General features: G+C 36.5%; 2 protein-coding genes across 2 annotated transcripts in view; one reads left to right on the forward strand and one right to left on the reverse strand.

Annotated features, from left to right (window-relative positions):
* Positions 1-396: 396 nt before the first annotated feature.
* AKAP7 (A kinase (PRKA) anchor protein 7) overlaps positions 397-27,362 on the forward strand; it is a 76,329-nt gene continuing 49,363 nt past the window's right edge. The window contains exons 1-6 of the mRNA XM_009999125.1: positions 397-406; positions 1,910-2,059; positions 3,180-3,325; positions 8,055-8,191; positions 14,166-14,326; positions 22,396-22,508. Of these exons, the coding sequence (XP_009997427.1) occupies positions 397-406; positions 1,910-2,059; positions 3,180-3,325; positions 8,055-8,191; positions 14,166-14,326; positions 22,396-22,508 (717 nt within the window). The remainder of the gene's footprint in view (positions 407-1,909; positions 2,060-3,179; positions 3,326-8,054; positions 8,192-14,165; positions 14,327-22,395; positions 22,509-27,362) is intronic.
* The window catches only part of MSH5 (mutS homolog 5), a 2,427-nt gene continuing 1,741 nt past the window's right edge, over positions 26,677-27,362 (reverse strand). Inside the window, 1 exon segment of the mRNA XM_009999124.1 lies at positions 26,677-27,362. This exon segment is cut by the window's right edge and continues 17 nt beyond it. Coding sequence (XP_009997426.1) covers positions 26,677-27,362 — 686 coding nt within the window.

The raw sequence follows: 27,362 nt of genomic DNA on the forward strand, positions 1-27,362 counted from the left end.
GGTCGGGCAGGCGGGGGGAGCCGCTCAACGGGGGCGCCGGGCGGAGCGGCCGTGGAGAGCGCGCCGAGTGCGCGCGCCTTCCCGCGTGTGCAGAGCACGCGCCTTCCCGCGCGTGCAGGCACCTTCCTGCCTGTGCAGAGCGCACCTTCCCGCGTGTGTAAAACCTCTTCAGCGCTGTGCGCGGGCAGCAGCGCCAGCGCCGGGAGCGCAGAACTCCTGGGGAGTGAGACCGTCGGTGGCTACAGCAGCTTTCACTTCTCTTGTCTCCAGACAGTTCACGTGTTCCTAAACATACGGACGTAACCGCATTAAATAGGGAGTGGCTGCTCGCTCCGATGGCTGGTGTGCAGGTGTCAAACAATAGAAGCTTATCGTGTCTGAACCTATAATTTGATTATGGAGAGGAGTCTGGGAAAGGAGCGCAGTCAAATCCGTTTTCTTACACGTGATTTTTCAGTTCTCCCCTCTATAAGCGAGGCTTACCGTAAATTGCTGATAACTTCTGTCCCAGAGTTACCTACTTGTTTGTCGGTGTCATGAATTTCTGACTTGTTCTTCACTTTGAGATCTCTTTGAGAGGATTGTTGTTTTCTGTATGGTTGTGGATCACAGGCAACAATCTTTTGTACTTGCTTTAACATCTGTTTGTTTGTGCCTGGTTCTATAGTGACTACAGGGGAAACCAGCAACAAATCTAAACACTGTTTCTTTTTGATAGCCTCTGGGATAGTTAGATGTCTGACCGCAACCACAGAGTTATTTATGCCTCCCTATGTTAAATTAGAGTGAATTAACATTAAATCAGGTTGGTTTACTAGTGTGAAGTGATACATGAAAGAAGCATTCAGCATAGGTTGATAATAACCCAGGTTGGGTCTGTTATATTAATTTTATACATGTAGTGTAGCTGTGCAGAGCAAAAGAACATAATATGCACTTTTGCTGCCACATTTTCCCCTTGGGCAAGATTTGGACTATCTGCAGTGGTCATAAGAGGAGCTTTGAAAGTGTGTTGTCTGTAGTAATGAGCTGTCCTGGGATAAACTGCAATTCTGACACAAGGCTTCTTCCACTACAGTAATCCTATTGTGGAGTTGTCCCAAAAAGAATATTGCTGGTTGCCTGATCATGTGTGCATATTTTGCTGCTAGAGAGGATTTTACTTTTTCTTGTTTTGAGGTATAACTTAATACGCAAATAGTAGAGTTCACTGATACAGAAACATGGAGGAGACATAAGGAAATTACTCATGCTTAGTACTCGGGGGGGAAAAGGCATTTAAAAAAACTTGTTAGTGGAGATTTTTCTGTCATTGTGGTATTACTCTGAGATAGAACTTCATGTATATCTTTATACATGCAAGATGAGTCTTGATTTTTACTGATTCCTCCTTTAGATACTGGAAGTCAGTTTTTAGAATCAGTTCAGATCTTTGCTGTCTGTAAAAAGTTACACTGTGTGGAAGATGCAGGAATAATCATCTCATTCCTGAATGATATCATCAGCTGAGAACTCTGTTATATGTGGAATGGCAGCATTCCCTTCCTGCTCTTCCGTGCCTCATTTTCAGTGTGCTTACATTGGAATTCAGTTAACCAATATTTGACTTTTATATGCTGTTACTGTTACCTACCACCTTTCTTGCATGTAATTGCATTTACTTAGAACTAAACAAGACCGTAAGTTAATAAATATAGAAGGCTGAACTCCCTTTTTTTGCTATTTCATATAAAGCGTTGAAGTATTTTTGCAGATATGTTGGAAGAAGAGCAGCATTCTTAGGGGGGTTAACATGTCACTTGCTGATAATTAGAGAAATGTATACTTGGTATATTGTTTGAGTATAATGTCTCTTAGCTGTTTGTATAAAAAAACTAAGACCCAGTGTGTTATTTAAAATACATTCTAGATGCTCTGGAAGATGTACAGCAAAAGAAAATCCTGAAGAAGACCAAGGAAATGACACAACAGAGGAAAGAGCCTTGTCCTGCTGGTTCGGTAGAATCTCTGATGGCAGAAATGCCATTTGTCGACACAGATATTGAAGATGAATTTTTTAGTAAGTGTATTAGACAGAAGTGACAGCGTAGACACATCACACATTCAGTTCTTGGTCCTGCCTGTTGGCATGTAGAAGTGGGCTGTGCACATGGAGCCCAGTCTCCCTGTGAACATGGGATCCAGTCCAGAGCCTAAACCTTGGAAATATTTGAGCATATTAAGACTGTACCATTTTGTGATCCATTGCAGCAATGAGTCACAGAATAAGGACATCTCCTGTGTTAATTCTCTTTCCTGTACATGAACTTCTCAAGTGATGACTTTTGTGAGCTGTCTTCCAATACATGTCTTCTCAGCACGGGGCTGGAAGTGCATGTCTCATTGGACAGCAAGTGTCTGCAGCCTGGTCAGCTTATGGATATGTATCAGGCCACATGGTGGGAGGGGGTCTGTGAAGTCTTGAGGTAATAAACTAGGAGAGAAATAATTTATGGCACAAAGGAAGAACCAGGGACGTGCACTTTTTCTTTTGTGATGATGGAAGCAGCCTTTGGGAAAGGAGGAAGCAGAGAGTAAATCTGGCTTTGATTAAATTTTCCTCTGGGCTGAGTTTGGTACTTGTATTATAGGTTGGCCAATCCTAGTCTAATACAACCTTTTCCTTTAATAATCCCTTATATTATCTTATTTCAGTATTTCAAAATGCAGTGTGCATAGGTTTTTTTAAAATTAATTGAGATAGTCTATGCCAGGGATGCACGGAGCACCTGGGCCAGGCACTATAGCAATTGACTTCATCCTGGCTCAAACCAGGACATTAATATTGGCCCTTTTTCTCTAAAGTTACATCCCTGTTCAAGTGCAGACAATTGCAGGCCTACTCCACTACAGTGTGAGTCGGCTAAATGAAATACAGTTTGGAAGCTACATGTCTATGTTAGGATCTTACAGGCCCTCCTTAGAAGTGTTGGCTGTTCAAGTATGATATTCCACTTGTGTGACTACATTAATTGAGGTTGGAGTAGGATCCCCATCAGACAGCTCAGAGCATGGGCAGATCAGATGGTTTGGAAGACATGCTCCAGTTAGTTGACTGAAGTTCAGCTCCTGGTGGCACGGTATTAAGTATGTCTTTGTTTTGATTTGTCTGTATGGTGAAAGTTTGGTTTTTTTTTCAGTGCATGCAACCTCTGAAATAAATATAAAAAAGAAAAGAAAGAGGACTACTGGAGGGGGAACTGAAGAAGGCACTGAGAAAAAGAAGAAAAAGAAAAAACAGCATCAGCCAAATTATTTCATTTCTCTTCCAATTACTAATCCAGAGGTGATATTCTTTATTTTACTAATTTTGTATAACCACTTCAGCTGTGTGTGTTTATAAGAAGAACAGTGTTTGATCTTGAGCAAAATAACATTTTTCAGGTCTTCTTAAAGGAATGTTAGTAGCCTATTCAGGGAATAACTTTATGTAACATTTTTGTGAACAAATTTGCTTATCTGGATAAGACTAGAGGAAAAATATTTATCTTTTAAATCAGTTTGTCAGTCCTTACAATTTCACATTATTTTAACTGAAGCTGGCTTAAACTTCTGTGTACTGTTCCATTATTGCTTGTTTTGTCATTCACTTAGAATAAGGGAGACATTCCTATTTAATTTAATAAAAAAAAATCCGTAGCAATATTTTTAGCTCTCCTTATAGATAGGAATTTAAATTTGGATCTGTTGATGTTTTAACTTGGCAGTTTGTAACTTAACATTTTCCAGTAAAATTGATCATCTTATTTAAAATGCAAACAACCTGTTGTTTTAGTGAGGTGTTGTTCAAATGGATTCAAGAAGTGCAGAGAGCTTTCTACAAAAATGTATTTTATTTTAGTTAGCATTTGTTACCTCATTTAGACAGTGAATGAGAATGATTTCTGACACGCTGTAGGACGTCTTCGGTGTGGCTTTGATTCCTTTTGTGTCTGCAAGCAGGGAAAATATGTGCATTGTGTTTAAAAAATTAAACCAAACAGTTCACCACCATTTCCAAATTTAGGTTTATTTTTTAATACCAGGAGCTAGCTTGGGTGAATTTTAACTCACATTTGTATTATCTGTTTTCATATTGTCAAAGATTTAGAGAATCTGAAATGAAAATATACTAAAGTAGGTTTGGAAACTACAGTGCAGTCTTGGATTCTTCAAAACATCCTATGTGTAGAAGAGATTGCAAAGGGTGGTTTTGTAAGATCCAGGATAACGTGACACAAACATTGTGGGAGATCTTTTGTGCCCTCTTACTCTGAAGTATCTTTCTTCCTTTCAGTTCCATGATTTAACAAGTGCATGAATAATGTAGGGTTATATAATCTGATAATTGAGGATTCCTGCTCACAATTGCTATTCGGTTCAATGGCTGTTTGAGAGGAAAAGTCTTAACTATGCAATGTTTTTTTTTATATGCCCTGTATTTAGTCTTCTATCATTTACAGAGGTAAAGGAACAACTGTATCAAATCTCAAAGCATTTGGGAATTCCTGGACTTTGCTATAGAGTTTTGTTTATACTTGCCTTAGATGTACAGTTGTTCCAAAAGTAGAAAGTACACATTGGAATTTATATAGGCAATGTTATCTAAAATTTGGAGCTAGGACATCTGGTTTCTTGATAGCCAGAGGGAATCTGGTAATTACTGATAGTATTTCAGTTAATAATAGGAGACTTTTTCTCTTTGTTTGTTTGTGGTGTGTTTTTGTGTTGTTGTTGTTTTGGGGTTTTTTTTGTTGAAAATCTAATTTTGTTCCAGTGTAGTGTTGTAGGCATTAGTGCTGTTTCTTCATATTTTATGTAGTATTTTAAGCTTTACAGAGAGAACCATTTTGTAATATGGGAACATTTAATGAACCATTCCTTTCGGCAGTGAAACATTTTCCTTATTTTCATTTTAGTTATGTGTTGAATCTTCGGAAAGAAAATGTTATGTTCCATTAATTTTGAACTTTATTGAACTTTACATTATTACTTGTGTAAAATTATTTAAATAGTCGATTATCATTGTATCCTTTTCTGGGAATTTTTTTTTTTTAAATAATGTTTCATCCAATGTAGTATCACCTCCAGTCTTGATTATAATTGTAATTAATCTGTTAAGTCTTTAAAGCTTGTAGTAAATATATTCACTTACTAGTAGTGTCCTTGCAACAAGGACAGCTAAGTTATTTTATTACTCTGTTACTCTTCAGAATAGAATCTTCCGAGTAATGGGACAGGGGACCTTGAATTAAGTATTTGAAGCCCTATTTTGAAGCACTTTTTAAAATCACCTGAGGAGGCAGCTGTTAAGTATGATCTGCCTTTAGACATTTCTTTAGTTAGGTGAGGAAACCTCAAGTTTAAAGAGATAGTCAGCATGATAGTAGTTTAAATCTAACATGAAACTTGTAAGATAGTGTAAATAGCGGGTTAAGTAGAAATGTAAAGCTTTTATTTATGCAATGGCTCATAAAAGTTGTACAGATGTGTAGGATGAGTCCTGATTCACTTAATTAAAATTCAGCACACTCAACTGTTAATTGCACCTTAGGTTTATTGAAGAATACAGAATGATTCTGAAGTTATATTATGCATTCTGATGGCACAGCTACACTACAGCTATTGTGTTACATTTTGATCACATAACTCTGGGAAAATATCCTAAAAATAAATTCCTTAAATTCACAAAAATGTAATTGAATTTTTTTTTTTCTTCATTCTGAATAGTGTGGATTCTGTAGAATGTTGTCACTTAAGCCAGAGAGACAGAACATGCTCAGTATTCTTTCTGTTTTGCCTTTATCAAAAAGGCAGCTCATTTCATACTTTCCTGGTGAGTTTACCAATAGCTTGTCTCTGGAACTGCTGACTGGCCATTTTTGGAATTAATCCTGTTCCAAAAGTGTGTTCTTAATTAGTTTTTTGGTATGGTTTCTTAATTTGTTTTTTAGTGTCATTTCTTAACAGTTTATACAGGTGTGAGCTTGCCTATCTGTTTACCTTGTTATAACCCCATTGTTTTTTTGTGGGTTTTGAACTTTTTGTGAGTTTTCACCCTGTTGTCCAAATTTGGACTAAAAAATTTGGACAGAGATACTAATTTCCTACATTTTTTGTGGAATTCGTGCTTGTGTAAAAGAGAGAGCCTTTAAGGAACATGCTTTGTTGAAGACCGTAGTGCGAGTGTGGCAATTAGCTATTCCAGACTTGCCAGCTGACAAATTAATATCTGCATGTTTGTTAGCCAGTCAAGCCCTCACAGCTGAAAATCAGCTGCAGCCTAAGCCAGAACTGAACTGTATGAGGAGCTGGAGATAGTTTAGGACATGAGAGTAGGGGACTCAGGAATACTACTGAAGGACCACCATGGGTAAGGGCATGTGGGGTATTGGTTGCTAATCTGAATGCTGGAGAGGGTTGATCTTTTCAGAGCTAGGGTGGTCTTACTGCTATGATAACACAGTTCCACACCTGTCTTCTGTGTTCTCAAGAGCTTACCTTTTTTTTCTTTGCCAGCTCTCAGGTGCAAATTAAATTTAGAAGCAATAGTTGAAAATGGAATAAATTGTAATATATGTGATAGATTGTTTGATTTTTGAGGTTTAGGTCTTGTTTTTCTTCTTTATGGGGATAATAGCATTTGCTTTAGTTTATAAATTAAAAATAATTATGCAGTCAGTGCATTATAATTACCAGGGGTTATGTTTACCATTTTTTTGCTTAAAGGTGGGTCAGATTTCTCCTACATCTGAGACAATAGAAGTGTTATTTATCCAGGATAAGATTAGTTCTGACATGAAGGAAGATGGTCTTATTGCAACATGATTTATGATCAAAATGTTGGTGCAATTTTCTTCACGTCTTATGCTACCTAAACACTTGTGGTTTAGTACGTACCATATGACCTTTTTCTGGCAAGTGGCTTTTACCTTCCTCCTCACCACTCTCCCTAGATTTTGTTTCTTTCAGTTATGTTTTGTTTTTATTTATGTGACACTACTAGATATCTACGACACATTAGGTAAAACTTCTGCATGGCAAAGCTCAGCTTAAGGAGTTAGGTCAGAAAAATATTGACCCCTCCCAATAGATTGTGGGTTTTTTTCTGGAAATTTGTGGGTTCCTTATCATTAACAGAGCTACCACTGAGTTTCAAATAAAATAAAAAAAAATCAGATTGAAGATTTGTACATGCTTCTTTTAGACTTTATACACCAAAGCTGATTTGTCTGTAATGTCTTGGCTTTAAGAAATAACCATTTTTCTCAGATAGTCGAGGTTCTTTGATTTGATTTGATTTAGTTTCCATTAATGTTTCAAGAATTATTACAAAATCTTTTGTGATATTATTTTAAAAAATAACTGCAATATGAGCACAGTAAACATTTTTTATACAATTTATAAAGTATGCATAACCATACAAATAATTTTTAGTGAAAAAAATGTAATTAAAATAATTTTAAAGTAAAAGACTGATGAAATTAGAACTGTATCTTGAAATTAATTAAAATATGTTTGAAGAGAGTATATAAATTATATTTGTCTATTGGACAGTATAATTAGAATTGTAAATCTGATATCTCTACAAATTATTTACTGAATATTTCTGTTTTCTATGTGTCTGATCCTGCAAAGATCTCTTTCTTTTTCCAGATATTTCTGTGCACATAATCATACAGATTCATCAAAGTGGGCAGAGAAAGTCCTTGAACAAGCCTTTTATTTGGATTATTGGCAGTGTAAAACTGGATGATCTTAATGTGCTCCAGGAATCTATCATACTTTTGGAAGCAAACTCTTGTTAAGATGTGATGAGAAGTGTCCAGTGATTTATTAATCACTCCATTTGTACCCTGTCTGAGTTTACTTGGGTCAATTAGCACAGCTTTGTCAGGGGATAAAACTTTCTTCTGCTAGAAGGATTTTTACATAAACATTTGATTTCAGTTTGTGTGCATTCTTGTTCACTTGCATGATGGGATACAGTAATTGCAATGGCTAACTGTTGTTTCTGCATCTGACTTTCTTTCCAGATTACTGGCAGTGTTCGGGCTGTCCAAGATGCAATAATACAACAGGATCAAAGGCTTTCCAAAGCAATGGTTCACCCTGGCTCACTGCATGTCACCATGTTAGTGATGCATTTATCCAATGAAGAAGAAATTAGCATGTAGGTATTTGGTGTTAAATTAGGTATGTGCAAGTATTTTTGCTGGAGCAGTTCACAAAAAGAGTAGAAGGGGTAACTGATGCTTACTTTTTGTCAGCCCTAAATTACTAGAGTCACTGAACATTGAATTAACATTGTTCTTAAAATGCTAATCTTAATATTAGCTATAACTTATGGTATGTCATGAGCTCTGAGCGAAGCATGTTTTTCTCCCTTGTATTTCTCATACAGTGTGCTGAATTTGCATGCAGAAATCTCATGTTTGCTAAAGCAATTATTTTAAAGCAATGTTTTGATATAGGGGACACTGAACAGATTAATGGGGATTTGCAGAATTTCAGAGAATCACAGAATAGTCATGGTTGGAAAGGACCCCTGAGATCACTGAGTCCAACCATGAAAAAACCATACCAAAAGAAAAACCAAAAAAAATTAAAAATCCACACCCAAAAAAATCTCACAACACACAACCTACAGTCCTGACCACTACAGCATTTCATAGCCTAATAAATATTATAAGCTAAATCAGTAATTTTCATAGGAAGACTTTAACGCATAAACCTTAGATCCAAGCTAATGCCTCATGCAGTTTTTTTCTAGCATCCCTAAATTAATTTATTATACTCAAAATTTAAGTACAGAAAAGAGATGGCTATAAAGCCTTAACAAAAGTATATTTTTTAATGTTGCTTCAGTGATCTAGCTGATTTTTTGATTATATAAAAGATAGAAGAGTTGTGGAAAGGCCCATGTATTCTACAGTGACATCATTAAGTGTTAAACACAACTACTTGCTTTATAAAAACACAGTTTTTTGGTGTTTTTCACTATCACATGCTTTACTGCTATCTGACAAGCCTACTTTAATGTACAAGTTCAGTGCTTAATACAAAGATGTTGAGACTTAAGTTATGCAGCTGTAATTTACAAATGTTCAGAATAGTAATTTTTGTGTCTAGCTGCAATTTGGTCTTGAAATGAAAATATACATTGTATTTTATTGTCCTGCTTTTACTCAGACTTTATTGACAGTTTGTATTTAGATGTGGTGCCCGATGGGCTGCACGTGTGATGTTCCTATATTCCCACCTTATAATTGCAGAATTGAGCACTTTTGTCACTGCAACAAAGTTACATGTAAAATGCTGATAAGTGGCCTACTAAGATTATTTGTACACCTGGGAATCCTCTGTTGCTTGTGTCAATTTGGTAATGAATTGCTGATGAGCCAAAGATTATCAGATCAGAATCTGTGAAAGAGAAGACTCATGGTTTCATCTCCCCCAGGTGAGTTCTTTTAGGACCGCTTCATAATGCAGATTAGGGGTTGACCTCTTGTCAACCTCTGTTTGACTGCTAGAAAGCATAGAGTCCATGGAGAAGAACTTTGGGGTCCTGGTGGACAAGTTATCCATGGGACAGCAATGTGCCCTCATGGCCAAGAGAGCCAGTAGTATCCTGGGATGCATTAAGAATAGCGTGGCCAGCAGGTCAAGGGACGTTCTTCTGCCCCTCTACTCTGCCCTAGTGAGACCACATCTGGAGTATTGTGTCCAGTTCTGGGCTCCTCAGTTCAAGAGAGACAAGTATATGCTGGTAACAGTCCAACAGAGGCTACAAGGATGATTAAGGAACTGGAATACCTGTCATACAAGGAAAGGTTAAGAGACCCAGGGCTATTTAGTCTAGAAAAGGAAACTGAGAGGGGACCTTATTAATGTCTACAAATATCTGAAGGGTAGGTGTCAAGAATGGGCTCGTCTCTTCAGTGATGCCCTGTGATATGACAAGGGGAAACGGCACCAAGCTACAGCACAGGAAGTTCCACCTCAACATGCAGAAAAATTTCCTTACTGTGAGGGTGACAGAGCACTGGAACAGGCTGCCCAGAGAGGTTGTGGAGTCTCCTTCTCTGGAGACTTTCAAGACCTGCCTGGATGCGTTCCTGTGTGATGTGCTCTAGGTATTCCTCCTGCAGCAAGGGGGTTGGACTCAATGATTTTCAGAGGCCCCTTCCAACCCCTATGATTCCATGATTCTATGATGTATGTATCTTTCTTACTGGTTTTCTATGCAGTGTTAATAGGCATGTGGTCCATGTACTGAATTAACTAGATGGAATAATGAGTAAGTGCAGGGAGACATTGCTTTGGTTATGGTAATACAGTTATAAAGTAATGTGCTTAGTAAGTGTGTGCTGAGGAATTTTTTCCCCCAGAAGGTTTGGTTGCTAAAGTGCAGGTTGCTCATAAGAAAGCAAGAATCCAAGCTACAATCTAATAACTGTTTGGTAATTTTTGGTAATTTGCATACACCTAATCAGTAGTATTTTGACCAAAAACATTTAACACACCTGAAAATAATGAGATATCAGTATATCTAAGTCAATTGCCTTGCTTTTTTTTTCACACTTGTTTCCTGAAATGCTATGTTGTTGAGGAATCTACAGTTTTACCTCTCATGAGCATGTGATTCTGTCAGCATCCTTATCTCCAATGATCTGGTCCAAAGCGAGAGAGAATAGAAAGGAAAGCAAAGGATACTGCTGAACTCTCTCTCCTCTCCATGTGCCATTTGTCTCCTGGATAGGCACATCAGCTTCCTTCTGCCCTGGTTAAATGAGCAAGCTGTGGTAGCACCTGAAAATTGGTGAGAACAACCACAAACTGTGTGCTCAAAACTTTTTAAAAAAGGGTTAAAGGGTTTAAAGTATAAACTTTAAAAAAGTATCATGTGAGAGGGATATCTCAAAGACAAATATTCCTCATCAGGAATATTTTTAGAGTCTTAAACTGTGTATCAAAACAAATATTACCAAATTCAGTATCTTCTGCTACTCTTTGAGCTCCCTCTCAGCTCTTACTGTCTGGCTGCCACCCAAGCATGTACTTATGGAGTTCTTCTCTGCCTCTCCCAGCAGAACTCCACAGTCCAGGCACCCAGGAGCTGTCCTGTAGTCAGCAGCAGCTTTCCAAGTGATTCACCCCTTCCCTGGCCAGATGCCTTCTACAGGTGTCTAGCTCAGCTATCCTCAGGTATTCTGGATTGCATTTTCTATTACATGGGATTTTTTTTTTAATTTCATAACTGATATTTTATGTTTAATCTTTTGGGAGAACTTGAAGTCAAATTTTCCTTTCTTTGCTTCACCAATTTTTGATACCAGCTTAATGGGAAGAAGGCAAGATCCAGTGCAGCTAGTCAACTGGGCATCTCAAGAGTTCAGAGATACTTAGGTTTGGATCCATTAAGTTACTTAGGTATCTATAGTTTTTCTACTGTTTTTTGCACAACAATGCTTTGGTCTATACAGAGATTAAATGTGTTGACTGCTATTTGAATTCAAAATACATGATAAGAATGTGCTAAACAAAAAGTTTAATTCAGCACAAAGCCCTTTGTGTGGTATTTTAGTACATGCAGCTTTCACCATGAAAATGGAAGATCTGTATTCTAGGACTTTCTTTCTAAGGGAATCCAGACTTGCATTTCCCATGCGAGTTTTCTAACTGACTGATGGGCTGTAAGTCTAGCCTTTGTGAATGTGCTGTACATCTCTTTGTAGGACTATATGAAATCAAGAATGTGAGATTTTAAAAACCATCAAGAAAGCAAGCAAGCAAGAGTCAGGACAGCACTCCCTTCAAGCAAAAGCTCTAGTCCATGCTAACTGTATGCACAGTCATGGGATCAGGTACTAGGCATCAGGATGCCTGCCTCTGCTGTAGATGCTTTCAGTACCAGATTGCAGTGTCAAGTTCTCCATGCTTGTTATCTGTCAAAGACTTTGTCAATCTAACCTTTTCAGTATAAATACAACAGCTGAAAGGATTCAGTTTGTCTTTTTCTGCAAGGTTGCTTTTTCTAACAAGCAATCAAAATTCAGAAACTTCTAAAAAGAAACTACCTCAAATTTAAGTACTATAATATTGACATTACAACAATATAGAAAAAAAAAAGAGGGACTTCTGTAATTCTTGTAATTCACTTAGAATATATTGCTCAATTTTCTTTTTTAAATTTCCTTTCTCCACTTTGGAGCTAAATGCTTGTAAACTTTTTTGTTATCCCTGTGGGTTAGTTGCACTGAGTGTAACTACTATTTGGCATCCTAAATACTAATTGTTATGGAATAACAAGAAAATACCACTGTTGTGTCTGTTGCTATTGACTTCACTGGAAATGTTTGTCCTTGTGCATTATTCTTACAAAGCAATTGTTAGAATTTATAAAGTGATTGATAGGATATGAAAATACAAAATATACTAGAGTGAGATTACAACTCTTTTTCTAAATATTTTAAGTGTTTACAAGATGATATACAAAAGAAAAAAGTACCACTAAATCTAGAGTGACACATTGCTAAACTGAAAACGCAGTGTGGTGCTTGAATTGACCTTTCACAGATCTCATCCAAGTTTAGCTGGTCAGTGAGTTCTGCAGCACACCCTACAGTATTGAAATATAATTATTTTTTTCAGCTGGGGAACAGAGTTTTTCATGACTCTCTGTGTACTAGTTCTCAGATGCAGAACATCCAGAGATTAATTTTAGGTATGTGCATGATTCATTACCTGAAAGTCTGCTGCAATCTTTGGCACAGTGTATTTGAAATATATGTATTTGCCGAACAGTGTTTAGGTTCATGCCAGTAAATCAATCTACATGATTACCTGTGAAGTAATCTGACAGGTATAATCAGCATTAGATGATGTTTTTGAAAGGTCTTGAAGATAGCACATATGGGAGACATAGGAACAGGCTTGTCTAATGGTGATAAAAGGGTAGGTAAGAGGCATGGACTATACTCAAAGAATAATAAATATCTTTATCAAATTACAAGTAGTGGCATTGTTATTTAAAGTGGTTATATAGGACCTGAAGTACTTCTAGGTTGTAGATTAAAGCCCCATAAAAACACAGGAGGACTATACAAATCCAGAATATTTTATCATGTAATCAACCTTAGCTTAACCTGGTCTAGGTTTCAGTGCATTACATAGTTTTCATCAGGAGTCCATCTTGTTAAACACAATGGAAACGTGTGAAGTTGTTTGTAATTGTACAGGCTTAAATAATATAATTTAGCCTACTTCAGAAGTCATTCCTTAGGGGTTTGGTACAGCTAGGACAGAAAAAGGAAAATGAATTATCTGGACAGTTTTTAACCTGTCACTGCCACCTAGCGTTTATTAAGTCAACATCGGTTTAATGAAAAGTTTACATTCAGCTTTGTTGAATAGAATAAAAAACCTGTGAGCGTGTGAGACATCTTTTAGGAGACACTAAGAATGTTTATACAGTTTCTGTTTATCATGTGAATCACTTCAAGTGCAGGTCAAAAACATTTAATGAAATCATACATCATTTAATATGGCTAATTAAAATTATTAGAATGTTCCAGATTTGCTCCTGTTTCTTAAGTTATATGTAGATTATATGTGCATGTTACTTATATCTTAAATAAAGTAAGCATCAGTTTAGATAGTACTTTTAATAACATTTCTCAATGAGCTTAAAAGTAATTTCTATATAATTTTATCATTATCTATATGTCACTAACTTTTGTTAAATATTAAGTAACACTCTAGTAACTTTGAATGAAGCAAAATCCTAGACTGTTCAGTTAAGCAATCGAGATGAAAAGAGTGATTTAATATAAGAATGGAAAGCTAAATGCTTCTAAGTATCTTGTTTCAATAGGTTGAGATAAACTTTTGAGGAATTACATCTGCTGCTGAATTTGCCTTACTACTTCTTTGGTTTTACAGCAGGGTTTATGAACCACTTTGCCTTTATAAAATGGTAATACTAATATTGAATGCATTGATAGGAAGTAGTGAAAAAGTACTTGAGTAGATAATAATTGGATACTTTGAAGCTTTGTGATATTTTTTGATTGAATGAATAATAGAAATGTAAAAAATATTAATATTATTGACTTTCACATAGATGTTTTCTTTTCTCTTGACAGAGCAGTTGGTGCTCTTTTAGACAGCAAGGATTTTGTAGAAGATATCCTGAAAGGAAGAACTGTGGATTTGTCATTTCAAGGAATTGATCACTTCAGAAATCAAGTTGGATTTGTGAAGTTGGCAGAAAATGATCGTACAAATGTACTTAAAGAAATAGCAGGTACAGCTTGTCAATCTGGTTTAAGTGCTTTAAAAACTTTTTGAAAACCTATATGAGAATGCTGCATAGAGGCTGCTAATGAAGTCAGTATTAATTTACTTTTATCAACTGCAAAGGCTACATGATTTATTTCCCAGCATTGTTCTAAAGGATATTCCTTAATTAGATAGTAATGTTCTCTGATAGCTTTTTATTTATTATTTGTAAACAATGTAATGCCGGTTTGTAGATTAATATAAGGAGTCCATTCCACCTTGTTTTGGTCCAGGTGCCGTGTGCTGTTTCTCAGCTGATATTTATAGCCCTTTCAATTTGTATATTCATACTTGCTGACTTCAGGAACTCTATCTTTGATGCAAGTTACCTGACTTGCAAAGTTAGGTAGTTCTCTCCTTTCTGTTCATGCTCAGTAGAGCACTGAGGGGTGGTGACATTCTTCACCTTTCTATGGTCAGGGGAGTTGTAAGTTTTGTTTTTCCTGTATGTTACACACATCACTCTCAAATCCCAGTTAATTAACTGTAATTTACCACTCCCACATGTATAAGTGGATAAGGGTGTAGGACATGACTCCTCTGCCAGAGGGGTGGAGTTGGATTCCATGCTCCTTTAGCCTGAAGTAGGTTTTTTTGAGTAGCTGTAGAACTGGTCTGCGGCTTGTTCAATGTTAATTGCCTTCCTTTAGCAATTAGGAGGATACTGAATGATGTGGCAGGTACATGCTGCTATGCATGTGCACTCACCTTTGTGTTCACTTCAAGAGCAAAAGTCTAAGTCTTACCAGTGGAGCTGAGGCCTCTGCCTTTGCCAGCCAGATAAAACACATCCAAAAATGTGGTTCAAGTCAGTAGGAATAAATAAAGTAAAAGGAGCATAAATATCAGCTGAGAAACACCAGTCAGTACCTAGACCAAAACAAAGTTAGTGGAGTTTTTTTATCTGTCGTTGACTCTATACTTAAACTATATTGTTTACGGACAGTAACTAAAAATTCTCAGAGAACAGTACTGTCTGTAATTCATTTATGTCCTTTAAAACCATCCCAGCAATTCCAACTATTCCTTGGAAAGACTCTTTAATAAAAAGAGTTTTTTCAGTATTGATGAATTATCTTTTGTCCTCTGAGGAATGTGAGGTCACACCATTTTTTAGTAGTGCAATAACCCATATAGGACATTCTGCAGAATAGCAAAGACTGCTTCTGTCACGCTATCTCTTTGCAGAGAAAAAATGGAAAGAGTCTTTATTTATGCAGTGCTTTCTTTAAAAATTAATTAGTTTCATTTCTGAAGTGCCTTCAGAAACTTTGTTGTTTTTTAATTTACACTTTAAAGAAAGGTTTAATAGAATCATAGAATCTTAGGGGCTGGAAGGGACCTCGAGAGATCATCTAGTCCAACCCCCCTGCCAGAGCAGGGTCACCTAGAGAACATCACACAGGAACTCATCCAGGTGGGTTTTGAATGTCTCCAGTGAGGGAGACTCCACAACCTCCCTGGGCAGCCTGTTCCAGTGCTCTGTCACTCTCACAGTAAAAAAATTTTTTCGGATATTCACCTTGAATAAGAAGACCGTAAGCTTTTCAGTTTACCAAATTACTTATGCTGTTATTGGGCAATGCTTTATTATTTTAGGCAGGACTTGATAGAGAAGTATTTATAATATTCACTATGGTAGAAATTGAACAGGACTTGTATTTCCAGAGAGGCTCCAGTTTCAAATAATCCCATAATTATTTCAAAGATTGAATCAACCAAGTATTTCTACAGTCCTTTGAACAATATGCTTCTTCATCCTTGTCTTTGTCTTTAGCTTTCTTTTAAAGGTGACAGAATATTTTATGTATGCTGCTTTATAAACAGTGAGATCATTCATTAACTTTGTTCTCTTTCAGTACCTCTTGTGAAAGGAGATGAATGGTTTCTGTTAGTGACAGTAACTTACGATTTTGAGAAGTTTATAGTTAATTATTAAGAACTCCACAATAATTGTGTTGCTAAATACAGAGAGCCAAATACCCTTTCACTACAGGAAATAAAAGTGTTTGTTATGAGTGATTATTTACACATCTTAGACTAGTGTACCAGGTTTTGGCAGAATTAGACAAGCACAGGATGAGATCAGATTTTGAGCTTTGTTTTTCAGTTTAACAGTCCTTCCTAGCAGACAGAATTATAGTACAGCTCAAGTTAGCAAACAAGTGAACCTGTGTTTTCTTTGTAAAGCATAACTACTGATACTCACTGGTGAGCAGTCTTTGCTTAAGTTGTAACTACAGCTGTATATTATTTTCATTTAACACTGCTGTTTAGTAAAAATGTTTCTTATTTCAGTGCTTAATTTTGCCAACCAAATGGATCGTTTCTTGGCCTCTTGTCTTTCAATCTCTAGACTTACACAGTGATGTTTGTTTTACCTGGTTTTAGTTTTGAAACACTGAACAATACCAGAAGAAAATGCTAAAATGTCTGAAAACGTTTAAAGGGTATGGTTTCAGGATATACTGTCTTTAGATTTCTTACTGAGTGCCATAAGCATAACTTCTGAGTTGCTGCTAATTTCAGAGTATCTTTTTGTGCCTTCTTGGAAGTGCTAATATTATTTCATAACAAGTAAACTATAATTCATGAAAGCAAATTAAGTTTTTGTATTGGTGTTTGTGCCAGAAAAAAAAAGGTTTTAGGTCTGACAGGAGTTTGAGAAGTATTTTAATCACTCTTTGTCCAAGTCATTTAAAAAATCCTTCTGGGGTAAACGTGTTGTATATACTTCACAGTGATTTTTAAAAAACTCTTAATGACTTGGGCTTTGCTACATTACAGAATATTTGAAATACTAAGTGAATTTGGAAAAGGTAATGAATTGCTTTGCTTTGGTTTTCATTTTGGTAATTGTAAATGGTATTTGAACCTGATACAAGCGAATAAATGAATCCTGTTTTATACCGACGGGATTTGCCCTTGTTGGTTTTACGGAAGAGTGATGCATGTTGTAGTCTGACCATGAGGGGGAGCTTGTATTTCATGAACAAAAAGGTTGCTCTTCTGTTTAAGATTTCATTTGGTTTTGGTCAATTGTTTTTAATAAATGTTGATTTTTTGGGTTAAAAATTTTAATACAGTTAGGAGTACACTAGACAGACCGGTCATTTCCTTTAACTTTAGTTTTATATACATGACATTTAGTTTCATCTCACTAAATTGTTTTTCATAACAGTCTGTTCTAGAGAGAGAGAAACATCACCTTCTCTAGGTACATTGCCGCTTTCCTCAAACATAAGCTGTTGTTGTCACCATACCAAAGCAATCTGGCCCCTTTTGTTGTACGGGGTGTTTGTGCAGCCACATAGTGAATTAAACTGTGGTGAAATTAATGCTTTTATCTTTGCCAGTTAATTTTTCACCTGTTCAATTTACCAGTGCGGTTTACTGTACATACAGCTGCATGACTATCAACATAAAAGATAGGAGCAGTGGCTGGCATGGGGCTGTAGATGAGCAGTGTTGTGTCAAGGATAGTCATTTATGGGCTTTAAACATTATGAAACCACACATTTAGCATATATTTTAGGGTGTGTTACATTGTCCTGACTTCAGAAAGCCCAGGGAAATAGTTTAAGTTAATTTAGCTCCCTTTAGTTCCAGATGGCTGAAGCTAAGATAAATGAATTTTGCCTTTTATCAGTTATTTGTAAGTCATTTCACATGATGGAAAAATTGAGAACTCAAGACTGTTGTACTTTTCCACTAAAACATCTGATTTGTACTATGTGAACAAAAAGCTACTAGACCAAATCCATAACATTTCCATTGGAAATGTACTGCTGTGACATCTTAGATTTCCTTCTAGTGTGTGTGCTATTAGTTATAGTTCCTATTTATATGTGTAGTGGAGCTTTACTGAATAGTGCAGAAACTTGGGTCATGCACAGCAAGAAGAGAGGCATGCTGTAAAGTTGGAAGTGGCAGTGTTCTGTTGTCTCAAGAGCATAATTATCTATGTCAGCAAATATATTTATGTTATATTGTGTGATGAATAAAACCAGCAGAAAAAACCTCCAAGGATTCTTTTGTTTATTTCATTACAAGAGCCAAGACACACTTACCTGCTGATAACACACACTTACGTGAAGGGCTGATTCCAGTAGACCTGAGAACTGTTCATACATTTTGATATTATGTGGTTTTAAGCATGTGACTTTTTCTGATTCAGCTTTGTGCTGTATGACAGTTTTCTTCATTTTAGGCCCCTTGACTAGGCAAATGCTGACAATAGGGGCAAACAGTTCAGTGAAAATGAACAGTCGCTATTAAGACCTAGTATAACAGCAGTTAGTTTTATGAGTTTGTGCTTCCAACAGGTAACTGTTATTCAATAGTTTGTCCTGGAGCCCAACGTTTTATAAATTGCATGTGGATATTAAACTGTTCTATTGCCAGATCTCTGAGCTCACCTTTTATGTGTGTCACATGAAGAAAAATATGCTTTGGCTGCATAATGGCATTTTCAGCAAGGCACAGAGAGGGTACACCAGGGAAAGAATAAAGATTTAATAGAAAGGAAGTTTGCATCACAGGAGTTAAGTGGAGGATCTGTTTATAAAGCAAAGAGAAAGTAAATCTTACAAGAGGATTTTGACATTTACTGACCAGGTAATCTCTAATTTGCTGTTGTGTAGTAAGGTGGGACTGGAAGTTTTAAATTGTTGCAAGGAATTTATTAAAGTAGTAGGAATACTGAAACATCTTCAGTATCTCATAGTATTTTGTCTTTGCACCTTGATGTTTGTCATTGTTTCTATTCTCACTGTAATTTTGTGTGTGAAATACATAAATCAAACTAACCATGTGCATGCCTGGCTCTGAATCTGCCATTTAATTTCTTCTAGATTGTTTATGAGGTGTTTTGATTATTAACATCCCTCTGTACAGAACACATGCTATGATCTGGTTAAAGGCTACCGAGTACTGCTGTATTACTGAATGAAACTGGACATGCTAATTCACTGTGTTAATTGCCTTTGTTTCTCTATAACATTCTGTTACAGAATCACACATTTCTGTGATATTTTCACGTTTGTTCCTTAAAGCTAAAAATGTAAAGTATGGTTCTCTGAAAGCAAGGACAGCAAATGTAAACATTTTCAATACACAGACAGAATACTGTTTCTAAATTCCAGGCCTTTTAATTGAGTGAACGTGGTTCAGAGACAAGCGGAAATTAATAGACTAGCAGAAAATGTACATATATAGCACTTTCCATATCTAATGAAATTTTGGAAAAGAAGATGGCCAGTTCTATCAGAGAATATGGCTCAATGTGCAATTTTTCTATGAATCATTCTGTATTGATCTAGCTGTTGAATTTTTGAGCCTTGCCAGTATATAGCTGTTCTGGGTAGGTTTTATATATCACATTTCAAGTCTTAATTATGGGGGAACAGTTGTCTAATGGATTCAGCTGCATCCAATGTAAGAGAGGCTGATGACATTCAGTAATTTTGACATTACAAAAATAGGGTCCAAATGGTTTTGCAGAGTACTTTAAATTGCATGAAAGATGGTTTGAAAGCTGTCCAAAAATTTGTTCCAGGAAGTCATTGAGCTTGTAAAAATAGCCTTAAGTTTTCTAGGGTATACTTTGAAGCTGCAAACATTGCCTGAGACTAATAAAGGAAAACACAGATCTTAACTGATTTTTCAGTCTAGACAGTAACATGGATGTCTGGGGGAAAGGTGACAGATCCTCATTTGTTAACACCCATGGGCATTGCCTGTCTATGATTCATGTCATCATCCCTAATTTCTTTCAGTTCAGGTAACCTCCATCATAAAGTTCAACCTTTGTGTATTCGCTGAGTCTTCAAATCCACTTTCATGTTGTCCCATAAACCTGGAATTTTCTCTTGCTCACAGTATCCATGCTTCCTTCCTAATTTCTTCTAAAACCCGTCTTGTGGCCACTTCTTCAAATAGCATTACATTATCTTCTAATGTTCCTGTACTCTCAGGAAAACATTTCCTGTTGTTTCTTTTTTTCCTTCTTCCTCCATCTACTCAGATTTCTTTTTTTTTCATTATCTTTGAAGAAGGAAACATTGCGCTAATTCTGTTTGTAAGTCACCTTCACCAGTAAAATGTGACACTTTGCCTAAGTGTCAAATGCAGCAAAATTGAGGCTATCTGTAGTACCAACAAGTGTGGCCAATACCTGGATCCTGTGATGTTTAATAAGTCTGTGCCATGGCAGAGCTGTGTGAGAAATCTGATCACCATGAGAACGTGTGTACACACACACACATAAATGTATTAAATACAAAACTGCAATCTCTCTTTGAAGTTACACTTTCTTTCCTCCGACCCAGTTTGTCATTACATTTTTTCTTGATTAGAATGAAAAGTATGAAAAAAAAACAACAATTAATTGAGAAAGAGAAATAAAAGCAGATATTGAATAAAGCTGATTAGCAGAAGAGGAAGACACAAAAGCTGTGTGGTTGCTGTTCAGCAGTGTAAAGTGTACATGCCCTACTGTAACATACATTAATAGTGCCATGCGATCAGTCTCCCCTGTTGGGAACACTGGGCTTAAAATTATGTGGTCAGATGCACGTTGCCAAACTACTGGTCTGACACTAAGCTCTTAATGGAGATAGGGGGACACTATTAGAGGTGCAAATCTTCACCAGTACAGATCTTAATTGCAGGGTGAGAGGAAAGACACTGCTTGGCATAAGAAATGATGGCAGAAAGAATTTGAGCTTTTAGGGGAAGAAAAAGACTACAATTTACAAGACTTGAGTCAGAATATCACAGGGTAGCATACACCAGGTTGTGGTAAGACTAATCCTATTCTGAAACATCAACGTCAATTAGTCCCCAAGTCATGCAGTTCTGAGAACCAAACAATGGAATCAGAAAATGGCTTTGTTACAGATAACTTCCAGTTTTAAATAAGTGTAACTATTAGCTTACTAATGTCAGAAAATAAGCAGGCTGTTGGATGCATGGAGATACATGTGCACCATACTAAATGATGTAATTGGAACTGCAGTATCTCAGCTTGAAGAAGGAGGAAACATTTATTTGTAGTCTGCTGTTTTGATATGTTAGTCTGTTGTTCAGCAGCATTTGTGTGCACAGCTGCACAATATCTTAGTGGGGATTCAGTGTAAATCAGGCATGTTTCCTACAGATACAGCTTAAAATAATACAGCTTGTATTATTTTATATATATTTGTATTTAAATATATATATATAAAATAGAAGCTGTACTTGTGTATATATACATAGCTACAGCTGTAGATATATAGTAGGTCTATAGATCTAGATACATAGATGTATAGAATCAGATACATCTATAGAACTTATATAGCAGTTATGGTTGTATATATACGTATGATGATACTAGGTTGGGAGGAAGTGTTGATCTGCCTGAGGGCAGGAAGGCTCTACAGCAGAACTTGGAGAGGCTGTATTGATGGGCTGAGGCCAACTGTGTGAGGTTCAGCAAGACTGAGTGCTGGGTCCTGCATTTCGGTCACAACTCCAGGGAAAGCTGCAGGCTTGGGGCAGAGTGGCTGGGAAGCTGCCCAGTGGAAAAGGACCTGGGGGTGCTGGCTGAACATGAGCCAGCAGTGTGCCCTGCATCAGGAATAGTGTGGCCACCAGGAGTAGGGAGGTGATTGTGCCTCTACACTCAACACTGGTGAGGCTGCACCTTGAGTACTGTGCTTGGTTCTGGGCCCCTCAATAGAAGACGGACATTGAGGTGCTGGAGCTTGTCCAGGGAAGAACCACCAAGCTGGTGAAGCGTCTACAGAACAAGTTATATGAGGAGCAGCTGAGGGAACTAGGGATGTTTAGCTTGGAGAAGAGGAGACAGAGGGGAAACCTTTGTTCCTTTGAACCTATGTTCCTTTGAAGTTAGCTAGGAATCTCTCTTCCTTTTAGTACTCATCTTGTTTTTTCCACCTGGAGCAGCTGTGACTCATATGACAGTTGAAAGCACATTTTTAAGCATTCTATCATATAATATCTTTGTACCTCTACATTCTTCTCCCCCCTCAGAGACCATGAAGAAGATATTTCAAGAAAAAGGCATCTTGGCAGGAGAAGATAGAGCGTTTAACCCACATCTGACCTTTATGAAGTTGTCAAAATCACCAGAGCTACGTAAGCAGGTGAGCTCACATTTCACATAGCTCAGCAGCAATTTAGGAAGCTTAATTGGGAAGCAAACAAAGGAGTTGCTTATAGCATCATACTTTGTAACCAGCTGAAGAGGTAAGACTTGAAAATACTGATTTTTTCAAAGAAAAAATAATTAGTACATCTACCATATAAACAGTAGCACTGTACGTTAGCAGTCTGTTCTCAGGACAGTAATATCATGGTCTGTTTTCTTTGGTGAAACTACGCAAGACTAAAGGATGAAAGTACTTGCTCAAAATTACAGAATTATTATTAGGGAGTAGGTTATTTGATACAATTTATTTTGATAGTTTAGTTTTGTTACTGTATAGGAGAAAAGAAGCAAATAATCAGTCAAAATGATACTTGGATTATACATGAGATGCAGACTGTCAGTTACCTCTGTTAAATATGCTTTGGTGAATTTTGGAGTAGCAGTGAAACACATTTTCTATATTTTAGTTATTACTTGTTTATTTACTTTTTTTGACAGAATACACAAGTACATGGAAGTAGGTTATAACTGTGACTATAAATTTATAGAAGCAACACTAGTATATCTAGTTAATTCATAACAGTAATATTGTATTATTTAACATAAGGTGTATATCCATACTTTTTTTTTTTTCCTGACATTGTATAGAAGGTTTTATGTGATCCTTTAACGTTGGCCAGGAAAATAATTTTCAGGAAAAAAAACAACTTTTAAATAAGAAGTAAAGTATATAATGTACATGTTTTAAGGTGGTGTTTGTTTTTTTTTCCTTAATAGTTAGCATTAAAAACTTTGTAATTTCATGAGGAATAACTAAAAAATGCTGAAGCTGCACATTTTAATTTAGTAGTATTGTGAAATCAGTAGGAAGAAGGCAGTAAGATTTGAGATACATCAAGAAACTTCAGGGGCATACATACTTGCTCTGAAGCAGAAATAAGGACTTGTCCACAGTTTGTAGGTGGTATGTAACAGTTGCTAAATTTGGAAGCTCACATAAGCTTTTGCTTGTATTAACAGTTGTTTTTGAAAACACTCATTTTAAAAATCCAGAGCTCTTTTAGAATAGCAACTGTCCAGTAATTTAACTCCTTCGTCAAAACATCTAAGACAATAAGGGTGGGGATTTTGCCATTCTGCTTTTTAGTTGGTTTACTGTTAGCCAGGATGCATACTTTCTGTGTTCTGATATTCACTGCTGCTGACAGAACCAGGTCAATGTCATTCCAAATCATCTCCTTTAGTCCTCCATAATGCTGGATAATGCATATGGTATTCTAAAGATATACTATTGAGAAAGATATTACGTATTAAAAATCTGTGATTTTTTTCTCTGTCAATCCACTGTCAGGCATTAGCATGGGTCTTTACTGTAATTTTTTTTTCATTGTGTCAGTGCATTTAGTGCGATAGATTAATGCATTTACTGAAAACAATAAATAAAAACATGAAGCATAAAAGGAATAACTGTTTTGTAGTATGTTTTAATATAATATCTAATTGCAGTTTCACATCACACAACAGTGTGAGAAAGAAGAAAGGGAGAGTGGGTGAAGATTACATGGGAAAGTATATAAAATAGCAAATAGAACTATAGTAGTTGAGTATAGGTCACAGCTATAGCTTTAAAACTATATTAGTATTTTTTAAATGTAAGTTTCCTTTTCCCTTGTATTTGGGAAAAAATAATTACTTTTTTCAAACCTTTATAAAGGTTCAGGCATTTTTGAAATATATTTATTCTGCATATTTTAGCTTTCCCAAATTGTTGCTGATATTTACAAAGCAAAGAGTTTGATAATTTAAAATTACTAAAGATCTCAAGAAATTGGCTTTCTACTTTGAAGGCACAGCATTAAGCTAAAAATGGCAAATGCAAAAAACTTGGGAACAGACTTTAATAGAGGATAAAAATGTAAGATAAAGTGGTTTAGAGAAGAGCTATCTGGGTTACTGAAGCCCCCCTTTGCTTTTCACATTAAAGAACTTTCCTGCTCAGAAGTGGGAGCAACTCATTCTTCATGCTTAGCTGGACAATTCTGAGATCAAATGCACTACTGAAAACTTCCCAAAATAAGGAGGTACAGTGTGCCTCTAGGTCTCTTTGTGGAACGAAATAAAGGGATATAATTTGCTTACAATTGTCCAGCAATTTCCACAATTGATTGTTTGAATTATGAGAATCTTGGGTTGGTGTCATCTGCTATACAAAGAACCTAATAAACCACAATGAAAGAAACAACTTGAGTTTTGCACTTAAAGATAACATTGCTATTCCTGCTTCACCGTGTTGCCACAGGTCAGTCACAGCCCCGCTGTCATTCATCCAGACTGCTGTGTCTTGTGAGGCACACTTAATAAATGCTTTCTGACATTTCAGATTCTTTGATACCTAGTGCTGCCTAGTGCAAATACTGTGAAATTTCCTAAGTAGATGACTGACAGCTGAACTGCTCTGATGGCATCTGCTATCCTTAGCCTAGACAGTGGTCAACAGGAAAAAAAAAAAAATAATAAAAATGAATATTTAATATATTATATTCTTCAGTATACCTTTAGAATGCTGTATGCATAATTAGTAGAAGATAGTATGTTAGTGAGAAAAATCTGTATTTACAACACTGGCAGATGTTGTACAAGACCTGATTCACTGTTGGCATTAGACTTCAATGGTAACATTGTCAAGATGCTAGATACTGTTTTGCAGATGGTATTAGGATGATGGTGCTGGAAAGAGCAGTAACCACATGATTAAAAAATTAATTTGTGTATTTTTAAACATAAATTATATTAAACATTTGCTCCTAGTTTCCTATAGAGATAACACAAGGTACTTATTTTGTAATAATTCCTCCATTACAAAGGAGGAAATTCTACACTGAATCAAACCCAAAAAAGTGTATCCAAATTCAAATCTTTTTGATGTGCACTCACCTTCATATTTTGCTATTTTCAGCTAGACATACCAGATAAGATATTTAATACTGATAAATATGAAGGTAATTACTTTTTTCTAATGTAAATTTTCACTGTGACATTAATATTTTTGGCTTCTTGAAATCAAACATAGCTAAAGAGAGATGTAGTATATCTGGTGATGTGTTTCATTAGCCATACTGTAAGCATTTATAGCAAATTTTGGGAGTCAGACTAATGTTACTTCCATATTACTTAGATAAGGAATCTCAGGCAGGAAAGGTTATTACTTCTATAGTATTTACATATCATGTCCCCTGCTTCATTAATTTGTTAAATAATTCTTATTGCTAATGTATACATCAAATCCTGTGTTCAGTAAAGATGCTGTGCATGACAAGAGAAGTGAAAAGGAATCTTCACCTTCTGGTATTATTCCTTTACTATTAAGTTTTACTCAATACCCAAAAATGGAATACAAAATGTGAATTTCTGTCTTACATTACTAGTTTAGTTTTCCAGTTTCCTAGATTTGCAGTTTTGCTTTCATTTATACCCATATGGTATAGATACATAGTTGTACCATATAGGACCTTATGAGAAGAGAGTGATTGTCAGTAAAACCAAAGCAGTACCCTTGTTTATCAGTCTGCATTGATTTTGACCTCCAGCTCCTGGGATCTCTGGCATTTTGGACATAAGTGCTGGTATAGAAAAAAGTGCAGCCCTCATTACATCCCTTTATAGTTCCACTAATCAGCCTCCACATCAGTGGTTTATATTGTGACAACTGGTACGGGAGTCTCAGGCACATACTTGTTTGGAAACTTTGATACTTATCCTAAAACGACTGAAATGATCACTTGGGCACAACACAAAACAATAAACACTTTGCTTTCAGTCTTATGAGACCAGCAAAAATGTTTTCTGATTTTTCTACAGTATTTATTTAATCTGAAGGTCTAACAACAGGGGCAGAAAATACACAAACTGGGTGACTGAACAGCTGGAAGAGGTTCTTGAATTCTCTCAGTTTTTCTGCTTTCGTATCATACACCATACTACAGAGATATGTCATTACAGTACTTGTTCTAAACAAGAAGAGAAAAAGACATACACTATAGACAGCTTGTTACATGCTAAATGTAGTGTGAGGTGTTGGTTATAGTGATGGTTCTTTAAATTACCAAACTCTTCTACTGAAGGTGGTAGATAAAATAGAAACCATACTTTTACACAAATCCCTGTTACAGGACTGAGGCTGCAGAAGGCAGCACCTCTTTATGCATGAATTCTTCTAAATCCACATGGGGATCATCAAGGTCTAGGCAAAGAAACTTTTCCACAACATACTTGCATTTTTCCATACGATCTTGTTTTGAAGGGTGATCAATACATTTGATAGCTTTTCCACTGCGAATCAGTTCTGACACTTCCACTCCTCTCTGTATAATTTTTGCTGGCATTCCTGCTAATGCAGCAATGTTGGCAGCATGACTAACAGTGGACATGCCCTGTTTGATCTGATAGAAAAATATCAGCTCATCTCCATCTTGGTGGGTCTCCATGGTCAGGAACTCCAGAAGAGGTGTGTCAGGCAGGAGTTCTAGCTGCATTAAACTGTGAAAGTTAGTGGAGATAAAGACCTGCGGACACTGGGTTCCTTGACTGATCCAGTACCTCAGGACAGCAGCCAGAAGAGACAGGCCATCCAGTGTGTTGGTCCCTTTGCCAAACTCATCAATAAGTACTAAGGACCTCTCTGTGGCATTGTTTACTGCCTTGGCAACCTGGTTAAGATCAATCATGAAAGTAGAGAGCCCTACAGAAACTGATTCCCTACTATGTATTCTTGTGTAAATCCCATCAATTTCTCCAATCTCTGCCTCTGCTGCAGGGACGTAACTGCCAACTAGAGCCATGAATACTATAA

This window comes from Chaetura pelagica, unplaced genomic scaffold (genome assembly GCF_000747805.2).
Source record: "Chaetura pelagica isolate M959 unplaced genomic scaffold, ChaPel_1.0 scaffold90, whole genome shotgun sequence".
NCBI lineage: Eukaryota > Metazoa > Chordata > Aves > Apodiformes > Apodidae > Chaetura > Chaetura pelagica.